At 46.1% G+C, this 26,205-nt stretch overlaps 1 protein-coding gene across 1 annotated transcript; it reads left to right on the forward strand.

The window, feature by feature from the left end:
- The first annotated feature begins 19,264 nt into the window (after positions 1-19,264).
- Positions 19,265-25,518, forward strand: LOC137309881 (uncharacterized). Its single transcript, XM_067977900.1, has 3 exons — positions 19,265-19,598; positions 21,871-22,030; positions 24,465-25,518. Exons 1-3 carry the CDS (start codon positions 19,368-19,370, stop codon positions 25,349-25,351), a joined length of 1,278 nt encoding a protein of 425 aa, XP_067834001.1. The 5' UTR covers positions 19,265-19,367; the 3' UTR covers positions 25,352-25,518.
- The last annotated feature ends 687 nt before the right edge of the window (positions 25,519-26,205 follow it).

Genomic DNA, 26,205 nt, shown 5'->3' on the forward strand with positions numbered 1-26,205 from the left:
AAATGTGATGAATTCTGGGTACTTGGTTTAAATCTGGCCAGAATGAACCGTAATATCTGCTGCTGTGAGACTCGTTCCTGCAGTCAGGGTCTGCAATCTCCACCCAGTTTGCAGGGACGTGGGCCCATGACATAAAACGGGAAATCTGCATTGGTCTGAGAGTGTGACTGAGAGATAACATAATGGTACAGACACGGATCAGGCACTAGAAATGTAAGAGACCACAACTATGTGACACTCCACACGTTTCTGCATTACGTGATTATACAAAAGTTAAAATACAATCCATATAAGAATTGGAAAGAACTTGTCCCTTGTCAAAAATTTTAGTTAATAAACTGCATTGAATTACATGGAATTTACAGCACAGAAACAGGCCATTCAGCCCAACAGATCCATGCCGCTGTTTATGCTCCACACGAGCCTCCTCACACCCTACTTCATCTAACCCTATCTGCATATCCTTTTATTCCTTTCTCCCACGTATTTATCTAGCTTCCCCTTAAATGCATCTAGGCCATTCGCATCAATCTAAACACTCTCTGGGTAAAGTTTCTCCTGAATTCCCTATTGGATTTGTTTCTAACTATCTTATATCCATTGCCTCTAGTTTTGGACTCCCCGACAAATAGCAAACATCTTCTCTGCATCTATCCAATCAAACCCCACTATTAGGTCACCCCTCAGCCTTCTCTTTTCCAGAGAAAAGAGCCCCAACCTGTTCAATCTTTCCTGATAATCATTGGTTTCCTTTCTTAACAAGCTGTGTTTCTGTTGGGCGAACGAGGTCGGTATAACTCCCTTATCTTATAAATAGTTTTGCTGTTGCTACATATAATTGCGAGACAAGCAAGTGAAACTTTTAACTGTAAGTCCTTATTAAATGTCTTTATTCTACAGAAAACTAATTAAAAATCTAATGTTTACCATGATGCTTTTCACCCAGATTCTTTCCTTTTGCAGGACTAACGAATGTTGTTGCCTGATTAACTGTGGTTACAGTTCCCTAGAGCATACGAACGTATGAATTCATTGCAGGAGTAGGCCATTTGGCCCCTCGAGCCTGCCCTGCCATTTGATAAGATCATGGCTGATCTGATTGTGACCTTAACCCTACTTTCCCATCTACCTACTATAACCTATGACTCCCTTGTTAATCAGGAATCTATCTAACTCAGCTTTAAAAATACTCAATGACCCTGCCTCCACCACTCTCTGGGGAAGGGAGTTCTACAGACTCACCGCTCTCTGAGAGAAAAAAATTCTCCTCACCTCCGTCTTAAATGGGAGACCCCTTATTTTTAATCTGTGGCCCCTAGTTCTAGTCTCTCCCACAAGGGGAAACATCCTCTCAGTATCTACCCCTTCTAGTCCCCTCAGGATCTTATATATTTCAATAAGATCACCTTTCATTCTTCTAAACTCCAGTGTATACAGGCCCAACTTGTCCAACCTTTCCTCAAATGATAACCCCCTCATCCCAGGAATCAGTCAAGTGAACCTTCTCTGAACTGCCTCCAAAGCAATTATGTCCTTTCTTAAATAAGGAGACCAAAACTGCACACAGTATTCTAGATGTGGTCTCATCAATGTCCTGTACAACTGTAGCAAAACATCTCTACTTTTATATTCCATTCCCCTTGCAATAAATGACAACATTCCATTTGCCTTCCTAATCACTTGCTGTACCTGCATACTAACTCTTTGTGATTCATGTACTCGGACACCCAGATCGCTCTGTACCTCAGAGTTCTGCAATCTCTCTCCATTTAAATAATATACTGCTTTTCTATTCCTCCTGCCAAAGTGGACAAGTTCACATTTTCCCACATTATTCTCCATCTGCCAAATTTTTGCCCACTCACTTAACCTATCCATATCCCTTTGCAGACTCCTTATGTCCTCTTCATAACTTACTTTCCTACCTACCTTTGTGTCATCAGCAAATTTAGCAACCATACATTCGGTCCCTTCATCCAAGTCATTGATATAGATTGTAAATATTTGAGGCCCAAGCACTGATCCCTGTGGCACTCCACTCGTTACATCTTGCCAACCTGAAAATGACCCATTTATGCCTACTCTCTGTTTCCTGTTAGCTAACCAATCTTTTATCCATGCTAATATGTTACCAACACACCATGAGCTCTTATTTTGTGAAGTATCCTTTGATGTGGCACCTTGTCAAAAGCCTTCTGGAAATCCAAGTACACCACATCCACAGGATCCCCTTTATGCACGTTGCTTGTTACTTCCTCAAAGAACTCTGATAAATTAGTCAAACACGATTTCCCTTTCACAAAGCCATGTTGACCCGGCCCGATTGCATTGAGATTTTCTAAGTGCCCTGCTATAACCACCTCAATAATAGATTCTAGCATTTTCCCTATGACAGATGTTAAGCTAACTGACCTGTAGTTTCCTGCTTTCTGTCTCCCTCCATTCTTGAATAGAGGAGTTACATTCGCTATTTTCCAATCTGATGGGACCCTTCCAGAATCTGGGGAATTTTGGAAAATTAATACCAATGCATCTACTATCTCTGCAGCCACTTCTTTTAAGACCCGAGGATGAAGTCAGTCAGGACCTGGGGACTTGTCAGCTTTCAGTTCCCTGGTGATTGTAAATGTTTTAATTTCCTCCCTCCCTTTCACCTCTTGATTCACAATTATTTCTGGCATGTTATTTGTATCTTCTACAGTGAAGACGGACGCAAAATATCTGTTCAATTCATCCACCATTTCCTTATTCTCCATTATTAATTCCCCAGACTCACTCTCTAGAGAATCAATGCTCACTTTACTTAGTCTTTTCCTTCTTAAATACCTGTAGAAACTCTTATTATCTGTTTTTAAATTTCTAGCTAGCTTTCTCTCGGACTTCAATTTCTCGCTCATTATTATTCTTTTAGTCATTCTTTGCTGTTTTTTATATTCTGTCCAATCTTCTGACCTGCCACTAATCTTCGCGGAATTGTATGCTTTTTCTTTCAATCTGATACTATCTTTAACTTTCTTAGTTAGCCACGGATGGTACGTCCTTCCCCTGGAGTCTTTCTTTCTCACTGGAATGTGACTTTGCGGATTGTTATTCAATATCTCATTAAATGTCTGCCACTGCATCTCTACTGAACTATCCCTTAACCTAAGTTCCCAGTTCACTTTAGCCAGCTCTGTCTTCATGCCCTCATAATTACCCTTATTTAAGTTTAAAACACTAGTCTTGGACCTACTCTTCTCTCCCTCAAACTGAATGCGAAATTCAATCATATTGTGATCACTGCTACCTAGAGGCTCCTTTACAATGAGCTGATTAATTAATCCTGTCTCATTACACATTACCAGATCTAGAATAGCCTGCTCTCTAGTTGGCTCCCGAACGTGCTGCTCTAAGAAACTGTCCCGAAAGCACTCTATGAACTCATCTTCCAGGCTACCTTTGCCAATCAGAATCTTCCAATCTATATGTAGATTAAAATCACCCATGATCATCGCTGTTCCTTTCTCACGAGCCACCATTATTTCTTCCTGTATACTCTGTCCAACAGTGCGGTTACTGTTAGGGGGCCTATAAACTACTCCCACAAGTGACTTCTTGCCTTTACTATTTCTTATCTCTACCCAAACTGATTCTAAATCTTGGCCTTTAGAATTGAGGTCATTTCTCCCTATTACACTATTAAAAGAGCTACCCCTCCACCGTTTCCTAGCTTCCTGTCCTTCCAAAATGTCAAGAACCCTTGAATATTCAGGTTCCAGTTCGGAACCAGTATGCAATGGCATGTCTTTAGTTAAGTTCCTTCGTTACTTCATGGTGAAACTGAGCATTGCTATAGGGTCAGCCTCAATATAAAACTTCAGTGGTCACTACTTTATAATTGAATCATGCTTCCCCGCTAAGCAAACAAAGGCTGCAATTACTGCAATACAGAGAGAAATCAATAGCAGTATAACATAACAGCCTGCAGAATCGTCTGATTAACCCTTTCCTTATATGAGGGTTCTTTCAATCTGAGAAAGACAAATCGGAGGGTAGATTCAGTTAAACTATTTCCTCTACATGGAGCATATTCTTAAAATTAGAGCTAGGCCGTTTCGGTGTGAAATCAGGAAACACTTTTTCACACAAAGGATGGTGGAAATCTGGAATACTGGCGACTTAGATCATTAGATTTGTATTAGGTAAGGTTATCAAGGTAAATGGAGTAAAGGTGGGTAAATGGAGTTGAGGTACAGATCAGCCATGATCTAAAATAATGCTGGAACAGACTCGAGAGGTGAATGGCTTACTCCAGTTTCTATTCTCTTATGATCCGAAGCTTGAGATATAGAAGGGAACAAGGAGCTAAACTTCACTCAGACTGTGAAAAATACAGGAAACATCCTAATTATGCAGCAACAAAAACAGAAATTGCTGGAAATACACAGCACTGTAAAGAGGAAAGTCCAGGTTAACAGGTAGAATCATTTATCAAAGCGGAGACTAAACCTTGTTTCATTTCGTTCCACCCTCCATGTCCTCTCACTCCCCAAAGGACAAGTGCAGCATTCCCATGGGAACACCATCAGCTACACATTCCCCTCCATGTCACACACCACCCTGACTGGGACAGATATCGCCGTTCCTACATCGGCACTGGCTCAATATCCCGGAATTCCCTTCCTAACATCATCCTGGGAGCACTATCAGCACAAGGACTGTGGCAGTTCTAGGAGAAGGTTCACAAGCAACTTCTCAGGGCAGCTTGGAATTGGCATTAAATGGGGCCATGCCAGTCTCACCCACATCCTGAGAACAAGCAGAGGAACAACTCACTCACCTGCTGCTTTCTCCAGCAATTTCCTGTTTATTAATGCAGATGTGCAACTTCTTCCTTCATTTTCCCTCAGATTTCCTGTTTTCCCCTCATGTTCACTGTTGATTTTTCCCTAGTTTCTTTTCTCCTGGTTTCCCTATTTTGCGCTCACATTTTTTCCTTCAAATTCCTTATTATTTCCACATTCCCTATTTTTCCATCAGTATCTCTGTTTCCCACTCACTTTCCCTGTTTTGCTCTCATATTTCCTATTTTCGAGTTCCCAACGCACTGCTCACATTCCGCATTGCTCTCACATTATTCTCCCCTTAAATCCCAGCCTTTTCTTTCACATTCCATTTTTCCAACTCACATTTTTCCTATGCATGTTCCCAGTTTCCCCAACATAATTCCTGTTTCACCCACATATTCCCTAATTTCATCCTACCAGTCCTTGCTTTTCCCACACATTCCTTATTTCCTACATTTACCCTCACTTTACCTACTTTCATCGAATTGTCTGTTTTCTCATCATATTTCCAGTTTTCCATTAACATTCTGTTTTTCTCTCACTTGCAGTTTTCCCTCTTACATCCCCGCTATTCCCATCTTGTTCCTGTTTTTTTCCTTTACAGTTCCCTCTCACATACCCTGTTGTGCCCACACAGTCCCATTATTTACCCTCACATTCCCAGTATTTCCCCCTCACAATCCCAGTATTTCCCCCTCACAATCCCAATATTCCCCCTCACAATCCCAATATTTCCCCTCACAATCCCAGTATTTCCCCCTTACAATCCCAGTATTTCCCCCACACATTCCCAGTATTTGCCCCTCACAATCCCAGTATTTCCCCCTCACAATCCCAATATTCCCCCTCACAATCCCAATATTTCCCCTCACAATCCCAGTATTTCCCCCTTACAATCCCAGTATTTCCCCCACACATTCCCAGTATTTGCCCCTCACATTCCCATTATTTACACTCACATTCCCACTATTTCCCCCTCACAATCCCAATTTTCCCCCTCACAATCCCAGTATTCCCCACTTACATTCCCAGTATTCCCACTCACAATCCCAATATTTCCCCCTCACAATCCCAAGTTTCCCCCTTCACAATCACAGTATTCCCCACTTACATTCCCAGTATTTCCCCCTCACAATCCCAATATTTCTCCCTCACAATCCCAATTTTTCCCCCTCACAAATCCCAGTATTTCCCACTTACATTCCCAGTATTTCCCCCTCACAATCCCAATATTTCCCCCTCACATTCCCAGTATTTCCTCCTCACATTCCCAGTGTTCCCCCTCACATTCCCAGTATTCCCCCTCACATTCCCAGTGTTCCCCCTCACATTCCCAGTATTTCCCCCTCACATTCCCAGTATTTCCCCCTCACATTCCCAGTATTTCCCCCTCACATTCCCAGTATTTCCTCCTCACATTCCCAGTGTTCCCCCTCACATTCCCAGTATTCCCCCTCACATTCCCAGTGTTCCCCCTCACATTCCCAGTATTTCCCCCTCACATTCCCAGTATTTCCTCCTCACATTCCCAGTGTTCCCCCTCACATTCCCAGTATTCCCCCTCACATTCCCAGTGTTCCCCCTCACATTCCCAGTATTTCCCCCTCACATTCCCAGTATTTCCCCCTCACATTCCCAGTATTTCCTCCTCACATTCCCAGTATTCCCCCTCACATTCCCAGTATTTCCCCCTCACATTCCCAGTATTTCCCCCTCACATTCCCAGTATTTCCTCCTCACATTCCCAGTATTCCCCCTCACATTCCCAGTATTTCCCCCTCACAATCCCAGTATTTCCCCCTCACATTCCCAATATTTCCCCCTCACATTCCCAATATTTCCCCCTCACATTCCCAGTATTTCCCCCTCACATTCCCAGTATTTCCCCCTCACATTCCCAGTATTTTCGATAAACCACAGCCGATGATCGGGAGCGCGCGATGAACCCGGTGAACCAGCGCTGCAGCGTTCGAACCGCCGCCCTTTAAATCACAGCGGGGGGTCGGAGCGGTCGCGCGGGGAGAGGGGGCGGGGCCAGGATAACGGTCACAGAGAAAGGGCATCAGTGAGAAGTGAGCGGGAATACTGGGAATGTGAGGGGGAAATACTGGGAATGTGAGGGGGAAATATTGGGAATGTGAGGGGGAAATATTGGGATTGTGAGGGGGAAATATTGGGATTGTGAGCGGGAAATACTGGGAATGTGAGGGGGAAATATTGGAATTGTGAGGGGGAAATATTGGGAATGTGAGGGGGAAATACTGGGAATGTGAGGGAGAAATACTGGGAATGTGAGGAGGAAATATTAGGATTGTGAGGGGGAAATATTGGGATTGTAAGGGAGAAATACTGGGAATGTGAGGGGGAAATACTGGGAATGTGAGGGGGAAATACTGGGATTGTGAGGGGGAAATACTGGGAATGTGAGGGGGAAATATTGGGATTGTGAGGGGGAAATATTGGGATTGTGAGCGGGAAATACTGGGAATGTGAGGGGGAAATACTGGGAATGTGAGGGGGAAATATTGGGATTGTGAGGGGGAAATACTGGGAATGTGAGGGGGAAATATTGGGATTGTGAGGGGGAAATATTGGGATTGTGAGCGGGAAATACTGGGAATGTGAGGGGGAAATATTGGAATTGTGAGGGGGAAATATTGGGAATGTGAGGGGGAAATACTGGGAATGTGAGGGGGAAATATTGGGATTGTGAGGGGGAAATATTGGGATTTTGAGGGGGAAATACTGGGAATGTGAGGGGGAAATACTGGGAATGTGAGGGGGAAATACTGGGAATGTGAGGAGGAAATATTAGGATTGTGAGGGGGAAATATTGGGAATATAAGGGGCAAATATTGGGATTGTAAGGAGGAAATACTGGGAATGTGAGGGGGAAATACTGGAAATGTGAGGAGGAAATACTGGGATTGTGAGGGGGAAATATTAGGATTGTGAGGGGGAAATATTGGGAATGTGAGGGGGAAATACTGGGATTGTGAGGGGGAAATACTGGGAATGTGAGGGGGAAATATTGGGATTGTGAGGGGGAAATACTGGGATTGTGAGGGGGAAATTTGGGATTGTGAGGGGGTAATATTGCGATTGTGAGTGTGAATACTGGGAATGTGAGGGGCAAATACTGGGAATGTGTGGGGGAAATACTGGGATTGTAAGGGGGAAACACTGGGAATGTGAGGGGGAAATATTGGGATTGTGAGGGGGAAATACTGGGAATGTGAGGAGGAAATACTGGGATTGTGAGGGGGATATAATAGAATTGTGAGGGGGAAATACTGGTAACGTAAGTGGGAAATACTGGGAATGTGAGGGGGAAATACTGGGAATGTGAGGAGGAAATACTGGGATTGTGAGGGGGAATTATTGGGATTGTGAGGGGGAAATACTAGGAACGTAAGTGGGAAATACTGGGATTTGTGAGGGGGAAAAATTGGGATTGTGAGGGAGAAATATTGGGATTGTGAGGGGGAAATACTGGGATTGTGAGGGGGGAATACTGGGATTGTGAGCGGGAAATACTGGGATTGTGAGGGGGAAATACTGGGAATGTGAGTGGGAAATATTGGGATTGTGAGGGGGAAATATTGGGATTGTGAGGGGGAAATATTGGGATTGTAAGGAGGAAATACTGGGAATGTGAGGGGGAAATACTGGAAATGTGAGGAGGAAATACTGGGATTGTGAGGGGGAAATATTAGGATTGTGAGGGGGAAATATTGGGAATGTGAGGGGGAAATACTGGGATTGTGAGGGGGAAATATTGGGATTGAGAGGGGGAAATACTGGGATTGTGAGGGGGAAATACCTGGAATGTAAGTGGGGAATACTGGGATTGTGAAGGGGAAAATTTGGGATTGTGAGGGGGAAATATTGCGATTGTGAGGGCGAAATACTGGGAATGTGAGGAGGAAATACTGGGATTGTGAGGGGGATATATTGGAATTGTGAGGGGGAAATACTGTGAACGTAAGTGGGAAATACTGGGAACGTGAGTGGGAAATACTGGGAATGTGAGGGGGAAATACTGGGAATGTGAGGAGGAAATACTGGGATTGTGAGGGGGAAATATTGGGATTGTGAGGGGGAAATACTGGGAACGTAAGTGGGAAATATTGTGATTTGTGAGGGGAAAAATTGGGATTGTGAGGGAGAAATATTGGGATTGTGAGGGGGAAATATTGGGATTGTGAGGGGGAAATACTGGGATTGTGAGCGGGAAATACTGGGATTGTGAGGGGAAAATATTGGGATTGTGAGGGGGAAATACTGGGATTGTGAGGGGGAAATGCTGGGAATGGAAGTGGGAAATACTGGGATTTGTGAGGGGGAAAAATTGGGATTGTGAGGGAGAAATATTGGGATTGTGAGGGGGAAATACTGGGAATGTAAGTGGGGAATACTCGGATTGTGAAGGGGAAAATTTGGGATTGTGAGGGGGAAATATTGGGATTGTGAGTGGGAAATCTGGGCATGTAAGTGTGGAATACTGGGATTGTGAGTGGGAAATACTGGGAATGTAAGTGGGAAATACTGGGAATGTGAGGGTAAATAATGGGACTGTGTGGGCACAACAGGGTATGTGAGAGGGAACTGTAAAGGAAAAAAACAGGAACAAGATGGGAATAGCGGGGATGTCAGAGGGAAAACTGCAAGTGAGAGAAAAACAGAATGTTAATGGAAAACTGGAAATATGACGAGAAAACAGACAATTCGATGAAAGTAGGTAAAGTGAGGGTAAATGTAGGAAATAAGGAATGTGTGGGAAAAGCAAGGACTGGTAGGATGAAATTAGGGAATATGTGGGTGAAACAGGAATTATGTTGGGGAAACTGGGAACATGCATAGGAAAAATGTGAGTTGGAAAAATGGAATGTGAGAGAAAAGGCTGGGATTTAAGGGGAGAATAATGTGAGAGCAATGCGGAATTTGACTAGTGCGTTGGGAACTCGAAAATAGGAAATATGAGAGCAAAACAGGGAAAGTGAGTGGGAAACAGAGATACTGATGGAAAAATAGGGAATGTGGAAATAATAAGGAATTTGAAGGAAAAAATGTGAGAGCAAAATAGGGAAACCAGGAGAAAAGAAACTAGGGAAAAATCAACAGTGAACATGAGGGGAAAACAGGAAATCTGAGGGAAAATGAAGGAAGAAGTTGCACATCTGCATTAATAAACAGGAAATTGCTGGAGAAAGCAGCAGGTGAGTGAGTTGTTCCTCTGCTTGTTCTCAGGATGTGGGTGAGACTGGCATGGCCCCATTTAATGCCAATTCCAAGCTGCCCTGAGAAGTTGCTTGTGAACCTTCTCCTAGAACTGCCACAGTCCTTGTGCTGATAGTGCTCCCAGGATGATGTTAGGAAGGGAATTCCGGGATATTGAGCCAGTGCCGATGTAGGAACGGCGATATCTGTCCCAGTCAGGGTGGTGTGTGACATGGAGGGGAATGTGTAGCTGATGGTGTTCCCATGGGAATGCTGCACTTGTCCTTTGGGGAGTGAGAGGACATGGAGGGTGGAACGAAATGAAACAAGGTTTAGTTTCCGCTTTGATAAATGATTCTACCTGTTAACCTGGACTTTCCTCTTTACAGTGCTGTGTATTTCCAGCAATTTCTGTTTTTGTTGCTGCATAATTAGGATGTGTCCTGTATTTTTCACAGTCTGAGTGAAGTTTAGCTCCTTGTTCCCTTCTATATCTCAAGCTTCGGATCATAAGAGAATAGAAACTGGAGTAAGCCATTCACCTCTCGAGTCTGTTCCAGCATTATTTTAGATCATGGCTGATCTGTACCTCAACTCCATTTACCCACCTTTACTCCATTTACCTTGATACCCTTACCTTATACAAATCTAATGATCTAAGTCTTAATAATTTCAATTGTAAACAATTTTACAACACCAAGTTATAGTCCAGCAATTTTATTTTAAATTCACAAGCTTTCGGAGGCTACCTCCTTCCTCAGGTGAACGATGTGGAAATCGTTCACCTGAGGAAGGAGGTAGACTCCGAAAGCATGTGAATTTAAAATAAAATTGCTGGACTATAACTTGGTGTTGTAAAATTGTTTACAATTGTCAACCCCAGTCCATCACCGGCATCTCCACATCATTAATAATTTCAGTTGACCTCCAGCATCCACAGCCAGTGTTCCAGATTTCCACCATCCTTTGTGTGAAAAAGTGTTTCCTGATTTCACACCTAAATGGCCTAGCTCTAATTTTAAGAATATGCTCCATGTAGAGGAAATAGTTTAACTGAACCTACCCTATTGAATCCCTTTATTATTTTAAAGACCTTGATTAGACCACCGTTCAACCTTCTAAACCCTAGGGAATACAAACCAAGTTTATGCAACCTCGCCTCATAATTTAACCCTGTAAGCCCTGGATTTGTTCTGGTGAATGTGTGCTGCACTCCCTCTAAGGCCAATAGATCTTTCCCATAGGTTGTGATCAAGGCTCGGTATAACTGAAGCATCACTTGCTCACTTTTGTATTCAAGCCCCCTTGAGATAAAGGCCAACATTCCATGAACCTTTCTGATTACTTTGCACTTGCTTTTAGTGATTTGTGCACATGAACACCCAAATCCCTTTGCTTCTCCACAGCTCCTAGTCTCTAACCATTAAGAAAATTCTCCGATTTGTCTTTCTCAGATTCAAAGAACCCTCATATAAGGAAAGGGTTAATCAGACGATTCTGCAGGCTGTTATGTTATACTGCTATTGATTTCTCTCTGTATTGCAGCCTTTGTTTGCTTAGCGGGGAAGCATGATTCAATTATAAAGTAGTGACCACTGAAGTTTTGTATTGAGGCTGACCCTATAGCAATGCTCAGTTTCACCATGAAGTAACGAGGGAACTTAACTAAAGACATGCCATTGCATACTGGTTCCGAACTGGAACCTGAATATTCAAGGGTTCTTGACATTTTGGAAGGACAGGAAGCTAGGAAACGGTGGAGGGGTAGCTCTTTTAATAGTGTAATAGGGAGAAATGACCTCAATTCTAAAGGCCAAGATTTAGAATCAGTTTGGGTAGAGATAAGAAATAATAAAGGCAAGAAGTCACTTGTGGGAGTAGTTTATAGGCCCCCTAACAGTAACCGCACTGTTGGACAGAGTATACAGGAAGAAATAATGGCGGCTCATGAGAAAGGAACAGTGATATTCATGGGTGATTTTAATCTACATATAGATTGGAAGATTCTGATTGGCAAAGGTAGCCTGGAAGATGAGTTCATAGAGTGCTTTCGGGACAGTTTCTTAGAGCAGCACGTTCTGGACCCAACTAGAGAGCAGGCTATTCTAGATCTGGTAATGTGTAATGAGACAGGATTAATTAATCAGCTCATTGTAAAGGAGCCTCTAGGTAGCAGTGATCATAATATGATTGAATTTCGCATTCAGTTTGAGGGAGAGAAGAGTAGATCTAAGACTAGTGTTTTAAACTTAAATAAGGGTAATTATGAGGGCATGAAGACAGAGCTGGCTAAAATGAACTGGGAACTTAGGTGAAGGGATAGTTCAGTAGAGATGCAGTGGCAGACATTTAATGAGATATTGAATAACAATCCGCAAAGTCACATTCCAGTGAGAAAGAAAGACTCCAGGGGAAGGACGTACCATCCGTGGCTAAATAAGAAAGTTAAAGATAGTATCAGATTGAAAGAAAATGCATACAATTCCGCAAAGATTAGTGGCAGGTCAGAAGATTGGACAGAATATAAAAAACAGCAAAGAATGACTAAAAGAATAATAAGGATTGGGAAATTAAAGTACGAGAGAAGATTTTGGAAGGGTCACATCAGATTGGAAAATAGCAAATGTAACTCCTCTCTTCAAGAATGGAGGGAGACAAAAAGCAGGAAACTACAGGCCAGTTAGCTTAACATCTGTCTTAGGGAAAATGCTAGAATCTATTATTAAGGAGCTTATAGCAGGGCATTTAGAAAATCTCAATGCAATCAGGCTGAGTCAACACGGCTTTGTGAAAGGGAAATTGTGTTTGACCAATTTATTGGAGTTCGTTGAGGGAGTAACAAGCAATGTGAATAATGGGGATCCTGTGGATGTGGTGTACTTGGATTTCCAGAAGGCATTTGACAAGGTACCACATCAAAGGATACTTCACAAAATAAGAGCTCATGGTTAAGGGGGTAACATATCAGCATGGATAAAGGATTGGTTAGCTAACAGGAAACAGAGAGTAGGCATAATTTGGTCATTTTCAGGTTGGCAAGATGTAACGAGTGGAGTGCCACAGGGATCAGTGCTTGGGCCTCAACTATTTACAATCTATATCAATGACTTGGATGAAGGGACTGAATGTACAGTTGCTAAATTTGCTGATGACACAAGGGTAGTTAGGAAAGTAAGTTGGGAAGAGGAAATAAGGAATCTGCAAAGGGATATGGATAGGTTAAGTGAGTGGGCAAAAATTTGGCAGATGGTGTATAATGTGGGAAAATGTGAACTTGTCCACTTTGGCAGGAGGAATAGAAAAGCAGTGTATTATTTAAATGGATTGCAGAACTCTGAGGTACAGAGCGATCTGGGTGTCCTAGTACATGAATCACAGAAAGTTCGTATGTAGGTACAGCAAGTGATTAGGAAGGCAAATGGAATGTTGTCATTTATTGCAAGGGGAATGGAATATAAAAGTAGAGATGTTTTACTACAGTTGCACAGGGCATTGGGGAGACCACATCTAGAATACCGTGTGCAGTTTTGGTCTCCTTATTTAAGAAACATCGGACCACTGGACACCGGACACGACAAAGGCAAACCAAGCCCAGTCGATCCTGCAAAGTCCTCCTCACTAACATTGGGAGAACTGTCCCACAGACGAGTCAAGCAACAGCCTGACATAGCCATACTCACAGAATCATACCTTTCAGCCAACATCCCAGACTCTCCCATCACCATCCCTGGGTATGTCCTGTCCCATCGGCAGGACAGACCCACCAGATGTGGCAGTACAGCGATATACAGTCAGGAGGGAGTGCCCCTGGGAGTCCTCAACATTGATTTCAGACCCCATGAAATGTCATGGCATCAGATCAAACATGGGCAAGGAAACCTCCTGCTGATTACCACCTACCGCCCTCCCTCAGCTGATGAATCGGTCCTCCTCCATGGTGCCACCACTTGGAGGAAGCACTGAGGGTAGCAAGGGCACAGAATGTACTCTGGGTGGGGGACTTCAATGTCCATCACCAAGAGTGGCTCGATAGCACCACGACTGACCAAGCTGGCCGAGTCCTGAAGGACATAGCTGCTAGACTGGATCTGCAGCAGCGAGTAAGTGAACCAACACGAGGGAAAAACCTACTTGACCTCGTCCTCACCAATCTACCTGTCGCAGATGCATCTGTCCATGACAGTATTGGTAGGAGTGACCACCGCACAGTCCTCATGGAGACGAAGTCCCGTCTTCGCACTGAGTACAACCATCAAACGTGTGAGCACTACCACACCAGGAGCTGAATTCCAGAGATGAGGTGAGAGTGACTGCCCTTGACATCATGCAGCATTTGACCGAGTGTGGCACCAAGGAGCCCTAGTAAAATTGAAGTCAATGGGAATCAGGGGGAAAACTCTCCAGTGCCTGGAGTCATACCTAGCACAAAGGAAGATGGTAGTGGTTGTTGGAGGCCAATCATCTCAGCCCCAGGACATTGCTGCAGGAGTTCCTCAGGGCAGTGTCCTAGGCCCAATCATCTTCAGCTGCTTCATCAATGACCTTCCCTCCATCATAAGGTCAGAAATGGGGATGTTCGCTGATGATTGCACAGTGTTCAGTTCCATTCGCAACCCCTCAGATAAGAAGCAGTCCGTGCCCGCATGCAGCAAGACCTGGACAACATCCAGGCTTGGGCTGATAAGTGGCAAGTAACATTTGCACCAGACAAGTGCCAGGCAATGACCACCTCTAACAAGAGAGAATCTAACCACCTCCCCTTGACATTCAATGGCATTACCATCGCCAAATCCCCCACCATCAACATCCTGGGGGTCACCATTGACCAGAAACTTAATTGGACCAACCATAAAGATATTGTGGCTACAAGAGCAGGTCAGAGGCTGGGTATTCTGCGGCGAGTGACTCACCTCCTGACTCCCCAAAGCCTTTCCACCATCTACAAGGCACAAGTCAGGAGTGTGATGGAATACTGTCCACTTGCCTGAATGAGTGCAGCTCCAACAACACTGAAAAAGCTCGACACCATCCAGGACAAAGCAGCCCGCTTGATTGGCACCCCATCCACTACACTAAACTTTCACTCCCTCCACCATCGGCGCACAATTCCACAGGATGCACTGCAGCAACTCGCCAAGGCTTCTTCACCAGCACCTCCCAAACCCACGACCTCTACGACCTAGAAGGACAAGGGCAGCAGGCACATGGGAACAACACCACCTGCACGTTACCTTTCAAGTCACACACCATCCCGACTTGGAAATATATCGCCGTTCCTTCATTGTCGCTGGGTCAAAATACTGGAACTTCCTTCCGAACAGCACTGTGGGAGAACCTTTACCACATGGACAGCAGCGGTTCAAGAAGGCAGCTCACCACCTTCTCAAGGGCAATTAGGGATGGGCAATAAATGCTGGCCTTGCCAGTGACGCCCACATCCAATGAATGGAAAAAAGAAAGGACATAATTCCTTTGGAGGCGGTTCAGAGAAGGTTCACTCGACTGATTCCTGGGATGAGGGGGTTATCTTATGAGGAAAGGTTGGACAAGTTGGGCCTGTATACACTGGAGTTTAGAAGAATGAGAAACATATAAGATCCTGAGGGGACTAGAAGGGGTAGATGCTGAGAGGTGTTTCCCCTTGTGGGAGAGACTAGAAAGAATGGCCACAGTTTAAAAATACGGGGTCTCCCATTTAAGACGGAGATGAGGAGGAATTTTTTCTCTCAGAGGGTGGTCAGTCTGTGGAACTCCCTCCCCCGTGGAGCGGTGGAGGCAGGGTCATTGAATATTTTTAAAGCGGAGTTGGATAGATTCCTGATTAACAAGGGAGTCACAGGCTACAGTAGGTAGATGGGAAAGTAGGGTTGAGGTCGCAATCAGATCAGCCATGATCTTATCAAATGGCAGGGCAGGCTCGAGGGGCCGAATGGCCTACTCCTGCAATTAATTCATATGTTCTTATGCTCTCGGGAACTGTAACCACAGTTAATCAGGCAACAACATTGGTCAGTCCTGCAAAAAGAAAAAATCTGGGTGAAAAGCATCATTTTTTTTTCATTCGTTCATGGGATGTGGGTGTCACTGGTGAGGCCAGCATTTATTGCCCATCCCTAATTACCCTTGAGAAGGTGGTGGTGAGCCGCCTTCGTGAACCGCTGCAGTCTGTGTGATGAAGGGTCTCCCAAAGTGCTGTTAGGTGGGGAGTTCCAGGATTTTGACCCAGCGACGATGAAGGAATAGCGATATATTTCCCAGTTGTGATGGTGTGTGACTTGGAGGGGAACGTGCAGGTGGTGTTGTTCCCATGCGCCTGCTGCCTTTGTCATTCTAGGTGGGAGAGGTCAAGGATTTGGGAGGTGTGTCGAAGAAGCAATGGCGAGTTGCTGCAGTGCATCATGTGGATGGTACAAACTGCAGCCACGGTGGTGAAGGGAGTGAATGTTTAGGGCAGTGGATGGGTTGTCAATCAAGCGGGCTGCTTTGTCCTGGATGGTGTTGAGCTTCTTGAGGGTTACTGGAGCTGCACTCATCCAGGCAAGTGGAGAGTATTCCATCACACTCCTGACTTGTGCATTGTAGATGGTGGAAAGGCTTTGGGGAGTCAGGAGGTGTATGATCCCTGTTCTGATGTTCAGTCTGTGAGGAATGGGACTTGCTGTATGATCCCTGTTCTGATGTTCAGTGTGTGATGTACTGGGACCTGCTGTATGATCTCTGTTCTGATGTTCAGTATGTGATGTACTGGGACCTGCTGTATGATCCCTGTTCTGATGTTCAGTCCATGTTGTACTGGGACCTGCTGTATGATCCCTGTTCTGATGTTCACTGTGTGATGTACTGGGACCTGCTGTTTGATCCCTGTTCTGATGTTCAGTCTGTGATGTACTGGGACCTGCTGTATGATCCCTGTCCTGATGTTCACTGTGTGATGTGCTGGGACCTGCTGTATGATCCCTGTTCTGATGTTCACTGTGTGATGTACTGGGACCTGCTGTTTGATCCCTGTTCTGATGTTCAGTGTGTGATGTGCTGGGACCTGCTGTATGATCCCTGTTCTGATGTTCAGTGTGTGATGTACTGGGACCTGCTGTATGATCCCTGTTCTGATGTTCAGTGTGTGATGTGCTGGGACCTGCTGTATGATCCCTGTTCTGATGTTCAGTGTGTGATGTACTGGGACCTGCTGTATGATCCCTGTTCTGATGTTCAGTGTGTGATGTGCTGGGACCTGCTGTATGATCCCTGTTCTGATGTTCAGTGTGTGATGTACTGGGACCTGCTGTATGATCCCTGTTCTGATGGTCAGTCTGTGATGTACTGGGACCTGCTGTATGATCCCTGTCCTGATGTTCAGTCTGTGATGTACTGGGACCTGCTGTGTGATCCCTGTTCTGATGTTCAGTCTGTGATGTACTGGGACCTGCTGTATGATCCCTGTTCTGATGTTCAGTCTGTGATGTACTGGGACCTGCTGTATGATCCCTGTTCTGATGTTCAGTGTGTGATGTGCTGGGACCTGCTGTATGATCCCTGTTCTGATGTTCAGTGTGTGATGTACTGGGACCTGCTGTATGATCCCTGTCCTGATGTTCAGTGTGTGATGTACTGGGACCTGCTGTATGATCCCTGTCCTGATGTTCAGTCCATGTTGTGCTGGGACCTGCTGTATGATCCCTGTCCTGATGTTCAGTGTGTGATGTGCTGGGACCTGCTGTATGATCCCTGTTCTGATTTTCAGTGTGTGATGTACTGGGACCTGCTGTATGATCCCTGTCCTGATGTTCAGTGTGTGATGTACTGGGACCTGCTGTATGATCCCTGTTCTGATGTTCAGTCCATGTTGTGCTGGGACCTGCTGTATGATCCCTGTTCTGATGTTCAGTCCATGTTGTGCTGGGACCTGCTGTATGATCCCTGTTCTGATGTTCACTGTGTGATGTGCTGGGACCTGCTGTATGATCCCTGTTCTGATGTTCAGTCCATGTTGTGCTGGGACCTGCTGTTTGATCCCTGTTCTGATGTTCACTGTGTGATGTACTGGGACCTGCTGTATGATCCCTGTTCTGATGTTCAGTCCATGTTGTGCTGGGACCTGCTGTATGATCCCTGTTCTGATGTTCAGTCCATGTTGTGCTGGGACCTGCTGTATGATCCCTGTTCTGATGTTCAGTGTGTGATGTGCTGGGACCTGCTGTATGATCCCTGTTCTGATGTTCAGTGTGTGATGTGCTGGGACCTGCTGTATGATCCCTGTTCTGATGTTCAGTGTGTGATGTGCTGGGACCTGCTGTATGATCCCTGTTCTGATGTTCAGTCCATGTTGTGCTGGGACCTGCTGTTTGATCCCTGTTCTGATGTTCACTGTGTGATGTGCTGGGACCTGCTGTATGATCCCTGTTCTGATGTTCACTGTGTGATGTACTGGGACCTGCTGTATGATCCCTGTTCTGATGTTCAGTGTGTGATGTACTGGGACCTGCTGTATGATCCCTGTTCTGATGTTCAGTGTGTGATGTACTGGGACCTGCTGTATGATCCCTGTTCTGATGTTCAGTGTGTGATGTACTGGGACCTGCTGTATGATCCCTGTTCTGATGTTCACTGTGTGATGTACTGGGACCTGCTGTATGATCCCTGTTCTGATGTTCACTGTGTGATGTACTGGGACCTGCTGTATGATCCCTGTTCTCCTCCTCCCCCCCCCCCCCCCCATGTCCTGACCCCTCTCGTTACTCAGTCTTTGGTCCATGCCGATATTGCCGAGTAGCCCAGCCTGCACTAAGTTGTGAATAAATCACCTCCAATAATCTGCCCGGCTCCTCCTCCTCCTCCTCCTCCCCCCGGGGAAACGCTCGCACCAAAAGCGGCCTCGCTTCAGCTACCGGACTCTGCAGAAAGACCCATTGCCCAACCGGGGGCCGCCCGATCACCACCGGGACCCGCGGGCCGGCCGGACAGACGCGCCATTTTCACCGCGGGCGCACCTCGTACTGGCGGACGCGCGGGGCGGGGCTGATCAGTGATTGGCCCCAGTGACTCTGATGGACGGGCCTCTCCCCCTCTCATTGGTTGGTTGTCCATGTATGTCAGCGCCAATGCGGCGCCTAAAGGCGGGATTTCCGGCGGGAGCGGCGCCAATGGAGAGCGCGCGCTCTGAGCGCCGGGTCCTTTACGCCCTTTCGCCAATTTGGAGGGCGGGATTTCCGGCGGTCAGATTTCCGGCGCATCCGACGCTGAATTATGGCGCGATCTTAAATCACTCTGTGCTTCACTCGAGTAGTATTTTTGTCTGCATTTGGGAATTTGGCCCCTTGAGCAATGTCTGAGCCCAGAGCACCAAGGTTTAGTGATGCAGCGCTCAAGGTTCTGGTGGAGCAGGTGAGGGCCCACAGGGAAGTCCTTTTCCCCTCTGATGGCAGGAAGATGCCCAGGCAGACACTGCGCCAGGCCTGGAGGGAGGTGGCTCTTCATGTCAATTTCAAAAGCATTACCCCAAGGACATGGCTGCAGTGTCGGAAGAAGTTCAACGACCTTACCCGGACTGCGAGGGTGAGTATAAACTCGTGCTGGTTCTAGGCAGATTTTAAGGCAACGCTGCACCAGTGTGGTGGATAAGAGAGTGTCTGTGGATGTTATTTGTATGGATTTCAAGAAAGCATTCAATAAGGTTCCACATAAGAGACTCTTAACAAAAATGAGAGTGCATTGAATTGGAATCCGGTTATTGGCTTGGATAGGGAATTTGTTGGGTGGTAGTAGATAGAGAGTAGGGATCGTGGTTATGTACACTGATTGGTCATATAAGACTAGTGATGGACCCAGGGTTCTGTACTGGGGGCACAGCTTTTCACTATATTTATAAATGACTTAAACAAAGGAATAGAACACTATCCCAAGTTTGCAGACAACACTAGCACTGTAAATAGTGTCGGTGGGAGCAGAAAGTTGCATCAGGACATTGAGAGATTCAGTGAGTGGACAAAATTGGGGCAGATGGAGTTCAGTGTGGGGAAGTGTGAGCTCCTCCACTTTGGACCTAAACGATAGATTGGAGAATTTTCTAAACGGCAAGAAGCTCGGAACTGTGGACGAGCAGAGAGATACAGAGGTTCAAATACAGAACTCACTAAAAACTAATGGACAGGAGCAAAAATTAATTAAAATGTCGAATTTTATTTTTATTCGTTCATGGGATGTGGGCGTCGCTGGCGAGGCCAGTATTTATTGCCCATCCCTAATTGCCCTCGAGAAGGTGGTGGTGAGACGCCTTCTTGAACTGCTGCAGTTCATGTGGTGAAGGTTCTCCCACAGTGCTGTTAGGAAGGGAGTTCCAGGATTTTGACCCAGTGACAATGAAGGAACGGCGATATATTTCCAAGTCGGGATGGTGTGTGACTTGGTGGGGAACGTGCAGGTGGTGTTGTTCCCATGTGCCTGCTGCCCTTGTCCTTCTAGGTGGTGGAGGTCGCGGGTTTGGGAGGTGCTGTCGAAGAAGCCTTGGCGAGTTGCTGCAGTGCATCCTGTGGATGGTACACACTGCAGCCACAGTGCGCCGGTGGTGAAGGGAGTGAATGTTTAGGGTGGTGGATAGGGTGCCAATCAAGCGGGCTGCTTTATCTTGGATGGTGTCGAGCTTCTTGAGTGTTGTTGGAGCTGCACTCATCCAGGCAAGTGGAGAGTATTCCATCACACTCCTGACTTGTGCCTTGTAGATGGTGGAAAGGCTTTGGGGAGTCAGGAGGTGAGTCACTCGCCGCAGAATACCCAGCCTCTGACCTGCTCTCGTAGCCACAGTATTTATATGGCTGGTCCAGTTAAGTTTCTGGTCAATGGTGACCCCCAGGATGTTGATGGTGGGGGATTCGGCGATGGTAATGCCGTTGAATGTCAAGGGGAGGTGGTTAGACTCTCTCTTGTTGGAGATGGTCATTGCCTGGCACTTGTCTGGCGCGAATGTTACTTGCCACTTATGAGCCCAAGCCTGGATGTTGTCCAGGTCTTGCTGCATGCGGGCTCGGACTGCTTCATTATTTGAGGGGTTGCGAATGGAACTGAACACTGTGCAGTCATCAGCGAACATCCCCATTTCTGACCTTATGATGGAGGGAAGGTCATTGATGAAGCAGCTGAAGATGGTTGGGCCTTGGACACTGCCCTGAGGAACTCCTGCAGCAATGTCCTGGGGCTGAGATGATTGGCCTCCAACAACCACTACCATCTTCCTTTGTGCTAGGTATGACTCCAGCCACTGGAGAGTTTTCCCCCTGATTCCCATTGACTTCAATTTTACTAGGGCTCCTTGGTGCCACACTCGGTCAAATGCTGCCTTGATGTCAAGGGCAGTCACTCTCACCTCACCTCTGGAATTCAGCTCTTTTGTCCATGTTTGGACCAAGGCTGTAATGAGGTCTGGAGCCGAGTGGTCCTGGCGGAACCCAAACTGAGCATCGGTGAGCAGGTTATTGGTGAGTAAGTACTGCTTGATGGAATGGTGGCCTTTATCTCAGGGGCTGGAGTGCAAAGGGGTGGAAGTTATGTTCCAGCTGTACAGAGCTCTGGTTAGACCCCATCTGGAGACTGGGTTCAGTTCTGGGCACCGCATCTCAGGAAGGATATATTAGCCTTGGAGGGAGTGCAGTGCAGATTTACCAGAATGATACCGGGGCTAAAAGGGTTTAATTGAGAGGATGAGTTGCATAGACCAGGCCACCTCCCCATTCTGCTCACAACTTGCTACATCCACACTATAAGGAGCTGCCTCACATATCTGCACAGCCCATTACAACAACCAGACACTAACTCACTCCCACTCTTTCGGCAGGACAAGCTGGCACACAAACCAAGGAATCCAAGCAGTAGCGGGGAAAGGCCAAACTCCATTCAAGCTATCACGCAGATGGAGCAGGAAGCTCTGGACATCGTAGAGATATACAGCAGGAAAAGCATTGAGAACGGCGAGGCTGGAGGCCGAGTACAGCAGGGTAACTGCCTATTTCTCTTCTAGCATCATAGTAGGTACAGCACTGGAGGAGGCCAATCGGCCCATCGTGCCTGTGCCGGCTGTATGAAAGAGCTATCCAATTAGTTCCATTTCCCAGGTCTTTCACCATATCCCTGTAAATGTTTTTTCTTCAAGTATTTATCCAATTCCCCTTTGAAAGTTATTATTGAATCTGTTTCCACCACCCTTTCAGGCAGTGAATTCCAGATCATAACAACTCGCTGCTAAAAAAAAATGCATGTTGCCTCTGTCTCTTTTGTCAATCACCTTAAATCTGTGTCCTCTGGTTACCGACCCCTCTGCCTCTGGAAATAGTTTCTCCTTATTTACTGTCAAAACTGCTCATGATTTTGAACACCTCGATCAAATCTCCCCTTAACCTTCTCCATTCTAAGGAGAACAACTCCAGCTTCTCCAGTCTCTCCACATAACTGAAGCCCCTCATCCCTGGCACCATTCTAGTAAATCTCCTCTGCACCCTTTCTAAGGCCTTGACATCCTTCCTAAAGTGTGGTGCCCAGAATTGGCCACATACTCCAGCTGAGGCCTAACTAGTGATTTATAAAGATTTAGCATAAATTCTTTGCTTTTGTACTCTATGCCTCTGTTAATTCCCCAACAGCTTTCTCAACTTGTCCTACCACCCTCAATGACTTGTGTATGCGTACCCCCAGGTCTCTCTGTTCCTGCAGTCCCTTTAAAATTGTACCATTTAGTTTATATTGCCTTTCCTAATTCCTCCCACCAAAATTCATCACTTCACACTTCACTGCATTAAATTTCATCTGCCATCTGTCCGCCCATTTCACCAGTCTGTCTACGTCCTCCTGAAGTCAGTTGCTATCATAGAAAATAGGAGAAAGAGTAGGTCATTCGGCCCTTCGGGCCTGCTCCACCATTCAAAATGATCATGGCTGATCGTCCAACTCAGGACCTGGTCCCACTTTTTCCCCATATCCCTTGATCCCTTAGCATTAAGAAATATATCTATCTCCTTGAATACATCTAATGACTTGGCCTCCACTGCCTTCTGTGGTAGAGAATTCCACAGGTTCACCACCCTCTGAGTGAAGAAATGTCTCCTCATCTCGGTTCTAAATGGCATACCCCTTATCCTGAGACTGTGACCCCTGATTCTGGACTCCCCAGCCATCGGGAACATCCTCCCTGCATCTAGTCTGTCTAGTCCTGTTGGAATTTTATATGTTTCGATGAGATCACCTCTCTTCTAAACTCGAGTGAATATAAGCTCAGTTGACCCAGTCTCTCCTCATACATCAGTCCTGCCATCCCAGGAATCAGTCTGGTAAACCTTCGTTGCACTCCCTCCATGGCAAAGATATCCTTCCTCAGATAAAGAGACCAAAACTGCACACAATACTCCAGATGTGGTCTCACCAAGGCCCTGTATAACTGCAGTAAGACATCCCTACTCCTGTACTCAAATCCTCTTGCAATGAAGGCCAACATACCATTCGCCTTCCTAACTGCTTGCTGCACCTGAATGCTTGCTTTCAGCGACTGGTGTACAAGGACACCCAGGTCACGTTGCACCTCCCCTTTTCCCAATCTATCACCATTCAGATAATAATCTGCCTTTCTGTTTTTACAACCAAAGTGGATAACCTCACATTTATCCACGTTATACTGCATCTGCCATGTTCTTGCCCACTCACCCAACTTGTCTAAATCACATTGGAGCCTCTTTGCATCCTCCTCACAGCTCACATTCCACCCCAGCTTTGTGTCGTCCGCAAACTTGGAAATGTTACATTAGTTCCCTCATCCAAATCATTGATATATATTATGAATAGCTGGGGCCCAAGCACTGATCCCTGCGGTACCCCACTAGTCACTGCCTGCCACCCGGAAAAAGACCCGTTTATCCTCCATATTATTTTCTACGTTTCCGAGTTTTGTGTCATCTGCAGATTTTGAAATTGTGCCTTGTAGACCCAAGTCCAAGTCATTAATATGTATCAAAAAAGCAGTGGTCCTAGTACCGACCCCTGGGGAACACCACTGTACACCTTCCTCCAGTTAGAAAAACAACCGTTCACCACTACTCTCTGCTTTCTGTCCCGTAGTCAATTTTGTATCCACGCTGCCACTGTTCCTTTAATCTCATGGGCTTTAATTTTGCTAACAATTATGTGGTACTTTATCAAATGCCTTTTGAAAGTCCATATACACAACATCAACCGCGGTACCCTCATCAACCCTCTCCGTTATTTCATCAGAGAATTCAATCAAGTTAGTCAAACGTGATTTTCTTTAACAAACCCTCTTCTCTCTTTCCTTAAGCAATCACACAGGCAGTGTGGTAACCTGGAGCTGCATTGTGCTGCCACTAATCTGCCCCTGCCTAACCTTCCCAGTACTCACTGACCCTTGTCCCTCTCCCCTTTTTCCAGATCTATCCCATTACTTGGGCCCTGCTGTGCAAGAGATGGAGGGGGACCACCGTACAGAAGATACTCCATCACCAGCTCCATCCTTCCAATACACCAGCACAGAAATCAGCATGTGCGGTGGGAGAGGTGGTCAGTTAGAAGGATATACACAGGGTGAATCATTCGGTAATAGTGAGCAGGAGCTGACCGTAGTGGGAAGGACAGTGCGGGAGACGGATGGCCGAAGGGCGAGCTCTGATTCTAGCTATGCTGAGGAGCACAGAGAAACAGATTTGAGCGGCCCAGCCTTTAAAAGAAAGATCTTCCATGTGCATCATCAGTTGCTCGAGGCATTGGACAGCCTGTCAAGGAGCTGCCTCACCCTGTCTGAGAGCGTAGAGGAGTCCGCTTCCATATTGTGTGGAGTTCTACCTCAAGGCATCACCACTCTGCAGTCTACCATGGAGCGTGTGGTCAGCTCTATGGACGCTGCAGTGAGACCCTCTGTTCAGGAGCCTGTGGCACCTGCACTGGCATCATTGATCGAAGCTCAGACTGGTGCCATTCAGGCTCTGGCCTGCACCATCTCCTCTGGCTTGGAAAGGCTTGGGGGACGTATTGATAAGGGCTTCAGTCGTGTCACAGACCTCCTACAGTCTGCTCTCCCACAAGTCAGTGGCAGTGCTGAGTCATGGCTACGTGGGAGTGACAATGGCGCAATGGGACTGGCACATGCTGCCCTCTATCAGAACCACAGCACGTCTGTTCCCTCACCACATCTTCAACCACTCGACCAGACTGCTCCGGTGGCAGCAGAGATACTGCAGTCTGCAGCCAGGCCATCTCGCACTCGAGCTCTTAGAGATCGCCGACAACGAGCATCTCAAGCCCTGACTGAGCCACAGTAGCCTTTCATCCCCCCCCCACTCCCCCACCATGCTGAAGCCACAAGTGGAGCACCCTGTAGGAGCACTAGAGTAGCAAAGAGATCTCTTTAGAAAGGCAGTGTGGGTTGATACCTGAGCGATAATGTTGGTTCATGGTATTTGTACAAATCATTAAAATGTTAAACCGATTGCAATTCTGACTTTGTTTGCTGGGTGTCTGCGTTGTAACTAATACTGCAATGTCAGGTGTCATGGACGTCAGTGCTGGTCTGCTGTTGGAAGTACTTTATTGGAAGGTTAAAGGACTGGTAGAGATGCTCTTCAGAACCGTTAATGGTTGGGGGGGTGAGATTTCCCAGTTCAGGGTTGGAAAGGCCAATGATTAAGGGAGACACTAGTTATTTTCTAAAGAATCTCGTTTGACATTCAGATCCGACAGTTTTACCAGAAAGAAAGTAGTACCTTCTCATACAACCTTATCCTATCCTGGCGAGGACAACTCAAGAATGAAGGAGAACTCAGGCCCTTTGTCTTGAGCGATCAGAGGTTCCTCTCATGCACCGCTCTGTTCAAATGTGACACACGGTTCTGCTGAAAAATTGTTGGGAACAGTGGTTTTATGTTTTCTTTCTAAAGTTTGTTACTGGGCAGTATAACCATAAGTGGACTTGTTCTTCTCTCAGTTCCGAAGGTCCAGCACACAGTTGTCTTAACTTTGATCTTGTTTATCTCTCATTCTTAGAATCATGGAATGATATAGCACAGAAGGAGGCCATTCGACCCATCACGTCTGTGCTGGCTCTTTGGAAGAGCTATTCAGTTAGTCCCACTCCCCTGCTCTTTCCCCGTAGCCCTGCAAATTTTTCCACTTCACA

Source organism: Heptranchias perlo, unplaced genomic scaffold, assembly GCF_035084215.1.
Source record: "Heptranchias perlo isolate sHepPer1 unplaced genomic scaffold, sHepPer1.hap1 HAP1_SCAFFOLD_188, whole genome shotgun sequence".
Taxonomy (NCBI): Eukaryota; Metazoa; Chordata; class Chondrichthyes; order Hexanchiformes; family Hexanchidae; genus Heptranchias; species Heptranchias perlo.

Bases quoted from the DNA above. Each gene is read 5' to 3' on its own strand.
- LOC137309881 (XM_067977900.1), top strand. From the start codon at position 19,368: ATGTCTGAGCCCAGAGCACCAAGGTTTAGTGATGCAGCGCTCAAGGTT. The intron at 19,599-21,870 runs GTGAGTATAAAC...CTCTTTCGGCAG, and splicing joins ACCTTACCCGGACTGCGAGG to GACAAGCTGGCACACAAACC. The intron at 22,031-24,464 runs GTAACTGCCTAT...CCCTTTTTCCAG, and splicing joins TGGAGGCCGAGTACAGCAGG to ATCTATCCCATTACTTGGGC.